Raw genomic sequence first — 11123 nt, 5'->3', positions numbered from 1 at the left:
GCCTCTCTGGTCACAAAGTAGCTGGGGGTTTTCTCCATGGTGATCTGGCCCTCCAGGGTCTTGGGCATCAGCTCCCTGCACAAAAAAAGATTCAAAAAGGAGGTTAGAAAAAGGGTAAGGTGGAGCATAATGTAATCAAGTTGACGGAGTGACTGTGTTCTGTAATCAATGACTCACTGAGCCTGTTTAGCCTTATTATTGGGCTCAAAAACCTATTAGTGTAGGCAGCTATCCAACACCAACATGCTCACTCACTTACTCATAAGATATCTCCCTTCTGACAGAAACAGAGAACCCGTATTTACTACATAATCAAACACAGGGAAACATGTAGGGGAATTCCTAAACATTAGCGACCCTGAATTTCACCATATTAAGGATTAGGAGCTGGCGTTTTCCACCTCTGCACAAACTACTCAATCCTACCTTTATCTTTTGGCAGCAAACCTGCTGTGTTGTTCTTAATAATGGACATTGTGATTAGCCTTACAATGCATTTTTTATGCATTAACTCACAACATGTGTGAATCCCATTATCTGATGTGTCTTTACTGAGCTTGTCTTTCCTCAAACCTCCCTGCTGGATGTAATATTCCAGACTTAATCAAAATCCGCGCTCCCCTTTTTATACGATTGGAGAAACAAACAAACAAAAAAATTCTTGATCTGCCTTGCTGACTCAGGGATAGTCCTGCCACAGTGCCCTGCCCTCCATCCGACCAGCTAAAAAACTCTAATACGCTATAGTGCTGAAAGATGATGAGGCTTGAGATGAGAGAATCAGTTTTTTTTGACAAGAGTGGGTTTGGTTTTGGGGGGCTGGCTGATGGGCTTTACACAGATATGTTACATGCAGACATATAATCAAGAGGTACTTGAGAACAACTTTCTCAACACACTCTGCTCTCTCAGCATTAGGTTTCACAATTGGTGGCCAACCGCAGAGTCTCGATTATGGTGGAAGCGATAAGAGCGGTTTGACTGACATTAGGATGTGGATCCCCTTTCTCTCTTTGGGCCCTGCACCAGGAAGAAAACTATTTGTAATGTACGTGGGATTCAAGGTGTTTCTGGTGCTGGCTGGACAGATTGAAGGGGTTTGAATTATGACCTGTAAACAGTCAAATCAAAAAGACAACTGCAGAAGACAGACATCTAAAAAAAGTGAATAAGCGGTGTAAAGCACTTGAAGGAGGAAAAAACAAAAGAAGGACAAGATAACAGAGGGCACTTATCAGGGTGAACATGCTCTTGTAGATAAGACTCCTGTTAAACCTGTTGTACCCTGAGCCTCACCTTTGTTGTTAAGGCCAGGGCACTGATACACCATTGTGTAGACAGTACTATTGTAGTCCATCCCATTCAGATTCTGTGTAATCCTACACAGCGTTTTTCCGACTGAGAGGGGTAAAAGACGTCTAAACTACAATGTTGAACACTTAGAGGTCTGTAATACTCGACTCCTCCCCAGAGCTTCAGCTGTTCTTCAGAAAAAAGAAAAAAAAAACTGGAATCTAGTTCACGTCCATCCAGCTCATGGATAATTTATGGGACATCAGCTCTCCCTCAATGCACATATTTGTGTGCATGAAAGGGGGAATAGTAAGGGGAAAGAGAAAAATACCTACGGTAACGTTAGGTTGCCAATAAAATACCTCATGGAAATGGTGTTGGCAGATTTGTGTAATCGTTATGCAGTGCCAATGATCTAATTATGATAATATCTTCTTGATTGCTGAAACATCAGAGGGGTGAATTCAGTGGACGAGGGTCAAGCAAAGCTGTTTCCAAAGCTCATTCAAGGCCAGACTGGATAATAAATAAACAAGCCGGGACTCTAACGCCAGCCCAGCACTTTGGTTTTTATTTCTGCACACAAAAATGCTTAAAAATCATCCAAAATAGTTAAAAACACAAAGTGTGTCTTATGTGCATGCAACCAATCACATGTGATGACAGGTTGAGATCATACCATTAGGTTAAAAGCAGTCTGGGGGCTGACTGCCCACAGTTCTGAGTTACTGTAGCTGGCCAGTGTTTTTTCACTATAAGTAACCCATTACAGTTAGCATTTTTAATACACTGGGCCAATCATCTGGCCAGGCTACCCAGAATCCTCCAGGTGCGCCTGATGGCCAGTCCCGACCCAAGCTCATTAATAGCCTATTTAAATCTAAACAGACACAGCATGTGGTTTGGTGCTAAAGCATGAATTATCTTTCCGTCAGCATACCTGGAGGTATAAATGCAAACAACATTATGAGCACACCCAGTAATTATCTGTCACAACTTAAAGGTGTTTATGCAGCACCCACGTGATTGTCTTCAAGGAATATAAACCAAACATGCTCGACTTAAACTGCACGCTATTTGTCATTCTGTTGATCTACAATGGTGACACTGCCTGCAAGCTTTTTGTCATTCCTTGTGCTAACATACAAAAAGAGTCCAGAGCCGACACAGAAAGAGGCAAATGGCTTCCCATCTAATCCGATTCCAACATGACAATGCAGCATGGAGATAGGGAGGAGGCCTGAGTTGTGCATAGTGATAGATTATGCTGATCCAGGCTGAGGGATTTCCAACAAAAAAAAAAGAAATAATAAAATCAAGAGTTGGGGGTTGGAGAAGCATAAAACACGGAGATGGTTGCCCGCTCTCTCTGCCAAAGAGGTAAAAAGAAAAAAAGGCAGGAAGAGAGAAAAGTGAAGAGAGGAGGGGTATTTTAGTGGGACAAGTAGCTCTTGGAGAAACAATGCCTATTATGCTCCTTTTTGATTTATGAGGTGCTGCTTTTAAAGATTCTGTCAGCAAACAGGCAATTCTGTGACACCGGGCTCCTCTTTTTTCCTGCTTTTCTTTGAAAGTGAGCCATTGTCCATGAGCGGAGGGGTGAGCAGGGCAGTGGTCAGGGCAGGGGGGCGGAGATAAGGGCAGGGCAGAGAGGAGGCAGATAGGAGGAGAAGGAGGGAGAGAGGGGTGCTTATCGACGGCTGAGTGGAGCACTTCTCCGTCCTTCACAACCTCAAGTGAGAGAAGTCTTTTGGAGAGCTGTGAAGTGGAACGTGTGCCAAACTTGCCCTGCAAACATCACCCTGTCCCTCTTAGATACCAAGGACTCCACAGGCTTCTAATATGGGAAACTGTGAATAACTAACTTGAACGTCATGACGCAAACCTTTTTCCTGGCTTGTACTTTTACATGATATATCTCTGTTTTCTCTCCTTCTCTGTCTGCCCCTTTGTCTATTGAGAATATTTCCAAGTTAAAAGACATGCCAAAAACAGCGATAAGACACAAAGCAGAAGCCCTTGTCACACAACAGCATCAAACAGGGGCCGATGGAGTGGCCCTTTGGCCTGTGTTTTAAAGAGCCCTCATCCCAGTGGAGATAAACGGCAGGCAGGAAAAGGGTTATTTCTGTCTGATGCTTCTGCCTCCCTCCTGTCATGTTTGATTTGATGATAACGGGCTGCCACTGAGCCGTCTGTGAACCAGCATCCCCGACAAAATGACTAGTTTGCCCATAGACAAAAGGGATAAAAGCTATTTGGCGTGTGTCTGTCCGATTTTCCTGTTTGATACAAAAGGTTTTCAATAGTCTCATATGTCTGGATGTTGAAAGCATTTGAATCTCAAATTAGGGTTTGTTTATTTGAATACAGACAAATCAGAGGGCACTTTGTATCCACCAGCAAAAGGGAGGGTGAGGCTTAATTCGTATGGGCATTTAGAGCTAAAGATGTCTGGTTTCTATGGCTTAAAGACCCTGGAGCGAGTGTTATCTCCTCATGGGACGTAACACCACACTAAACAACAGCGTACACCAAACAGTGCTCTAAGTAGAGGCTGAACTAATGGAAACAACAAATCTAAAAAAATGGCTACTTCTGGCAAATCACACAGACTTTTAACACCAACAATTCACTTCTTTGTTCTAGAGTCCTGAGTTTTCTTTACATTATAACACTCCACAGTCTCCACTCTTCACCGCGCTCTCTTCTCCATTGATCCTAGAGGTTCCCCCGACCCCTGACATTCAGGCCTTGAGGTCCGATAGCAAAGTGACACTTCACAAGTAGGAAGATGGAGAGGAAGGAAATGAGAGAAGAAGTACTCAAAGGCTCCTTTTCTTTCTTAAGGGCCTTTAACTCCAGCCCTTCACATGAACCACTGCGATGGACGCACAAGCGTTCATCGAAAAATACAAAGAAACATCTTTATTCCTCCTTGGATGATAATGATCTTGAGCGCCACTTGTTCGTTCAGAGTTGAACATGGTACAAATTTGATGTTTTTAATCCCCGAGACAACAAGCATTTGAGTGTAACAAGCAAATTTGAACAAAGCGTCTTTCATTACACAATGCGTGAAATCTGATGACTGTAAAAATGTCTTTCCTGGTGTTAGAAACACTATTGAAAGGAGACATACATTCCTGGATGAGTCACTGATAAAAAAAGCAGTGTTCATTCTCAGCACTCCCTTTTGAAGCTCTCAGCTCACAGTAGGAGAAGCCTTTATGCTATGAAATGGAACTGAAATGAGCAACATTTGTATGTAACATGCATGCCAACGTACAAACACACGTATGGGTACTACAGAGGGAGGCAGGCAAGCATGTCTCTGCTGGCTCAATGAATTTTGTCAAAGTAGCATTAAGCACATACAGAAGCCAGAGATTTTGAAATACACTCCAATGTGCCTGGAGTCTGAATATATTATTTAACCACAAGGCACGGCTTTGGCTGTAAATTAAAAGAATAGAGAAGATGGTTTATGGCGCTGTCGGCCCGGTACACTCGGGAGAGGAGCTCCGGCTGAAGTTACAGAAGCTTCATCTGGTCTCTCTTTCAAGCACTTGAAGTGGAGTCCAGGTGTTAGTATGTGGCCACTTAAAACTTTTTGACAGTTCATTTCCTGGCTGAGAAGAGCCAGATATCTCTGCTTAAAAGTGAGACCTCGCAGGAGTGTCTCCTGAAGGAGGTCTGTGTGTATCTGTGTCTTAGATACATTACGTCTCTGGTTTTGTGTTTAGATACCAAAAATGATGCATACCTTTGCACTTGCTGATGAGTACGTCTCCATATCTGTCTTTCACACCTGCTTGTAACTTTATACCAGCGTGATAAGCCCTAAGTGACGCTGCAGCTTCATCAACCTGATCAGAGTCAACTGTCAGTGCTCCTCCCGAGCCTGAGGTTTCGAATTAACAGGCTTCACTGAATAATGGTGTCACTGGAAACCCAGGAAGGTGGCTGAGTGGAAGCCCCTCTGAATCGTCTGTCTGCTAAAAGGATTAATAATGCAGGTTGGCCTCGTATCACACACTCTGACCAGGATAACAGGGCCCTGCATGGGATGATGTGGTTATAAGGAAGAGAGCATTTTAAAAGCAATATTTTTCCTCCTGCTGCAAGTGTCCTTTGCTAGTATTTCCTTCCTTCTGTTGACTATTCCTTCACGTGGTGCCGCCATTATATTTTATGATACCATTAGAGGTATGAGCACTGAGAGAGAAACTTATTTTTGACAAATTTCACAAAGAATTTGGTGTGGATCGTTGAGTGTGGATCAACGTAGCCACATCTCTAGCTAGTATAGGTTTTCTGATACAGTATGTATCAGATTATGTTGACACCCCTACTGCTAATACATACAACTGGGAGTGAAGAGGGACCTTTTTGTTGGAGATCCAACTATTCTAACTCTTAGGCTAACAGGCTGCTATTTACAAGGAGACGTTACAGAAGATTAGAACTTTTCTAGTAACAAGTGGGAAAGAAGGGAGTTTTAAGGGACGGCACGATACTATTTACAGTCAAAGTAGAATGAAGACCATTTTAAGCTTTTCCAGAAACAACATAAACCGAGTGCAATGGCCAAACTGGCAGGAGCCTTCATCTTGTTTCTCGCTCAGTGACACTTTGACACCCAAACTCTGTGCTGGTGTCCTGCTCTGGTTGATAAATGCAGCCCCCAGACCTCTTTACTTCATCAAGAAGTTGCACTATGTCAGAGAAGCCTGGGAATCTGCTGACCCTCCATGTAAACAAAGCAGTTAACCCGCCCGACGCAACCCGTCCATCCATCATTTTTCACTGGAATCAGGGAGTCATGCTTTGCCAGAGTGGAGCATTTTTTATCGCCATGTCTCTCACAGCCGGAGTGTGTATGTGTGTGTGTGTGCAAGAGTGTGTAGTCAAGGGAGAATGAATGACAGAGAGAATGTGAGTCAAAGAGGGAGAGAAGGGGAGTCAGGCCTTGCGGTTACAGACCATCCAGACTGGTTTTGGGCTGAAACCCTGCTTGGTTTTGGAGGAAACATCATACACTGGTAAAGTACAATAAATAAATAGAGAACTAACCACCAAATATAATGTCATGGACTACATGGGGTCAGACACCCCAACAGCATATTACTCCGGGCCGCAGCTTCAGATATTGCCTCTTTTAGGTCCTGAAAATACTTAAGCGAGGCTGAGAAATTCTACTCATATACCATTATGGTTGCCTTGTGATGGGCAGCATCGCAGAAGCGTGACAAGCACAAATTGTTCAATTCAATAAGTAACTATCATTTTCCCCACTTGGAAAATATGTTTTTTAGTATATTTGTTGCTATTTGGCACCTTTGGAAAACAACAAAGGAATGTGTGGAGCCATAAGGGGTTTTCAGGCCTGGAACCGCATCTGCCTGTGGCCGTAGACGGCTGCATGGAATTACCGAGTGTTAATAACCCTCCAGTCAAGTGAAGGATCCCCACCATGTGGTATAAATAAAACAGAGTTGGTGTAATGTTATGATGGAGGGTAGAAAGTAGAAAAACCTACTCCCTTGCTCTGATGAATGTGCAACAGCATTTGTTGTGATTTTCAAAAAAGCTTCCTTATTCTGGCTTATGAGAGGTGAAAGATCCACTCGTTTTGGTAACACTTAACACAACATGTCACTGCTTTGTTTGACATGTGATACACGTTGAGTCACCGGAGCAATCTGGCTAATCACGGTCTGTGCCTCAACAACACCAAACATACCGCAAACTCTTTTCTTTTCTTTTCTTTTCTTGTCAGCAGACACACTCACACACCCTCTTTGAAATCCACCACTTGGCGATTTTACCCAGAATGTGTTTAGCGCTAGTAATCCTCACTAATCAGTGTGTTTGCTCTGGGTGTTTGCTGAAGGTGTTAGCCTGGAGCTAGCCACACATACCACCGCTCCATCAGGATCTGGGCACGACTGGCTGACAGCTCGGACGAAATAGACCGATGAACCGTGAAAGGATAAAAAAAAAAACAACAGGGAAAACAACAATGAAGGGCTGCAGGTGAAGACTCGCTGTGCATTTCTGGGTGTCTTTTTGTGTGGGTGTGCAGGCAGAATCAGCCATTCTGACTGATTCCTGACACTTGACATGCACCAAGAAGCACATGACTCCTTGATCTAGCTACAGCAAAGATGAATAAAAGATGAAACAGACTCGAGAAGAACATACATGCCACCACCCCCACTCCCTAGACGTACGCACAGTCACACACACACACACACACACACACACACAAACTCAGACAGAGAGAGAAGGGGAGTGAGCGAGCTACTTTGCATCCTGTTTGAATTGGCTGTCATCCGTAACTGCCTGCACACCTTTTCAAAGAAAGCTTACATTATAATACCTACACACTATGAAGCATTTTATGTAATTCATAAACACAGTCACACACGTTTTATTCTTGATTCATAACCTCATATATAATGTGTTTAATTAATGTACTATCACACTTTATGAATGATGGATTCCCCATTTCCAAATTAAGTATTAGATCAATTCCAAACCTGTCACTCACAATCTGTTAATGGTTCACAGGATTATTTAGAAAGTGCCTTTCAATCTCATTTCTCAATGCTTTGTGAGGAATAGATAGTTCTCACCTGAGATGAGTTCACAACAAGTACCTGATTTAATCATGAATTGCAGTATTAAGTGTTGTTTTAAATATACATTAACACACTAACTTACCATTAGTGCATGTCTTAATTATCATATGTGTAAATGCATGTATGAATATGCATCTAAATAGTTTGGTAAACATTTATTCACACTTTCTTAATGATCTTTTGAACCATTAACAGCTTGTAAATAACATATTTGTATTTCATGTTAAATAATTTTAATTAAAATTTAGAAATAGTGACTCCATCATTTGTAAAGTATGATAATACAATCATTAAACACTGTATAGATGAGCTGATTAATCAGGAATAAAACATGTATAACTGTTTTTATGAACACCATACTAATGTGTAATAATGTTGGAACAATGCTTACGTATTTACTGGTACTTAAGTAGCTGCTATGCAACTTTGCTTTTTGCTTGCAGGTTTCTCCTATGTTTACTTGTGACTGACTCCTCACTCGGTCAGTCTCCCGTTTCCTCTTTCTCTATTCCTCCGACAATGCTTTCCTTGCTTTCTGTATCTTTTTTTCCGGCTAAGCCATGGGGATTGTGTGGAAAAACTCGGAAAGAATCCATCGCTACCTTGTTATCCGGTTCGTGAATGTGTGCAGTGCCGTGAAGCCATTCGCAGCATCGGGAGACCTGATATAAACCGATACTTCCTGACGCTGAGTCCCACAACTCACCAAAGTTACAAAGGTGGTTTTTCCGCTCAAAGGCACCACGGGGGAGCCAGATGACCACCATTCAACTCCAAAAAAGTCATTTAACCATTCCAATGACTCCAAAGCTGTTCAGGGAAGGTAAAATAAGCTACAAAAAAAATGCATAGTTCCCCTTTAACTAATGCTTCATGGTGTGTTGTTATGATAAAGTGTTGCCAGAAGGGGTAACTACAAAGTGCATGTGCGAGAAAGAGGGAATTTCCACTGTATGTCACTCAGTGAGCAGAAAACCATCTTCCTGTGTGTTTGAGTTATTATTATTTTCTTTTTGCTTCCTCACACTGCAGCTGTTGTTGCAGGATAATGGTTTACAAATTCCTGACCTGAAGACAGCCTGCCTCCCGAGCTAATGTATAATTAGGTAAATTGAGTAACGATAGCACCAGTCATGACAATTAACCTGCTGCTTTAACAGATGGAAAGAGTGGCAGCAGAACTCCTCAGGCAATCCTACAGTTTTCTTTGGATTGGAGCCTGGATGTTGTCTCCTACAATATCTCTGAGCACCTCCAAGACAGGATAATTACTGTTAAGAAAACCAGGCATCGTTTTAACCATTTCTAATACGAAATGTTGCCAAAAGCAGACATCGGAGCTCGGAGCTCAGTTTCAGGGTTTCGTTATTTCTTTCAGGAGACGGTTGTAAAGCAACTGTTTTCACCCCTCCGCTTTATCTCTATCAGTAAGCCTCTTGGTTAGAGGTGAAACAGGATCTGCTCCATCTCTGTGCCAGGAAGCAGTTTTGTGAAGGGAGTAAATACAAAACAAATGGGAAGAGATATTTGAGTAACGCTTAATGCTTAATACTATATCAGCCCTTGACTGGAGAACTTTAAAAGATGTTTGTTTTCAACAGTTACATTATTTAATTTTTGCTTCATTTTCACTTCATATCCACTTCGCTCTTTCCAGAATTAGAGAGTACTTGCGTCCTTTTGCCAAAAAATGCACAAAACTCAAAGTTTCCTAATTTGAAAAATAGAAAATCGTAACATTTTGTTATTCTGATTTGGATCTTAAACGCGCAGAGACACAAATCATAGGGTATATCTGCCAGAATTTTTTTCCATTCGAGTGAGGACCGTACGAAAAATGAATACACATGTGCCCACAAGGCCCCATACTTTACTGCTAAAAGATAAAATAATAAAATAAATAAATGAAAGCATTTTAAAAATGAAAAACAACCCACACAGACACCCCGCTTGTTCCTTAAACCACACAACTAAACTTTTGACAAACTTTGTTTAAATCTGTCACCAAGGTGATGGATATCCTGCTCCTTTTGTTGATTTTGTAAAATGAAAAGTCAGAGCAGAAATGTAGCGGTTTAATAGCGGTGTCGTAGTTTTGCTGGATCCAAAAGATACAGCATGCGGTCTCAAGCACCGCCTTCTGATTCCGATCAGTATAACAAGGGAGAGAAAAACTACTTGTGGTGGGAAATAATTGGAAGTGAGTTGAGTTTGGCCAGGTTGTCTTGGAGTTGAGCTGAAGTGTTCTTACAGCTCTTATGAGAGAGTCCAACAGCTCTGGGAGTTCATCTAAATGGAGAGAGAGTGACTGGTGTCGAGCAGCCATGGTGCACAGAGACAACTCAGGGCTTCTAATGAGCGCTGCTCTTTTACTGCCAGGCTAATGGAAACCTCAGGAGACCTCAGCCGCTCTCCCTCTTTCTGTGTGTGTATGTGGGTGTGTGTTTGTGTGTGTGCGCGTCCTCTCTTCCCAGAGGCAGGCACACTCTCCAGCACCCTAATGGCTACCTCTGGGACTTAATACCTGGGACAAGTGAAGATTTACAGGTTTACTGGCATCACTTTCTACTACTCTTCCTTCACCTTCTCCTCAATTACATTTTCTTTTCTTTCGAAAGCACTGAGGAGTTCCCTGATTTACCTGTTAATCTTTGACAGTGAATGATTAATAAAAAGCGTTTTATGTTTTCCCCAGACTCCGTGGGAAGTTTTTGATGTGCTAAAGAGTTTATTGTTTATTTAGCAGCGATGAATGAGCATGAACTCTGGAGGGAGGATGCCTGCGTCTGTTCTGACATGTGCAACAACATCCAAATTATCACCTCGTTAAAATGGGCCTAACTCACACGTAGCACAGAGGGAGGGTTTGTTTGCCACTTTCTCCGTCCCACCCTTCCTTTCTTCTTCCATTGCTACTTTATTACACGTCTCTATGAGTATTTTTATTTGTTTTTGACTGTGAATTGCATACAAAAGAAATAAAAAGGCATTCTGTGGCAGCAGTTGTTTGAGTCTTCTGTCAGAGTGAATGAGCACGACAGTGAGCGTGTGTGTTTTACAGGAGTTCAGGAGTGAATGTTTGACAGCAAGTTCCTCTCAGGCTCTTTGGCTTTTATTTTCAGCTCCAGCAGGAGGTTCCTGTCTGTGGCGGCCATATTGTCTTCAATATGGGGAGGGGGGGGG

General features: G+C 42.3%; 1 protein-coding gene across 1 annotated transcript in view; it reads right to left on the bottom strand.

The window, feature by feature from the left end:
* Window positions 1-11123, bottom strand: part of hs3st3b1b (heparan sulfate (glucosamine) 3-O-sulfotransferase 3B1b) — a 20790-nt gene that overhangs the window by 2723 nt on the left and 6944 nt on the right. The window contains 1 exon segment of the mRNA XM_034860579.1: window positions 1-75. Coding sequence (XP_034716470.1) covers window positions 1-75 — 75 coding nt within the window.

The sequence above is a fragment of the Etheostoma cragini genome, chromosome 21 (assembly GCF_013103735.1).
Source record: "Etheostoma cragini isolate CJK2018 chromosome 21, CSU_Ecrag_1.0, whole genome shotgun sequence".
NCBI lineage: Eukaryota > Metazoa > Chordata > Actinopteri > Perciformes > Percidae > Etheostoma > Etheostoma cragini.
This window is presented reverse-complemented; position numbering and strand designations above follow the sequence as displayed.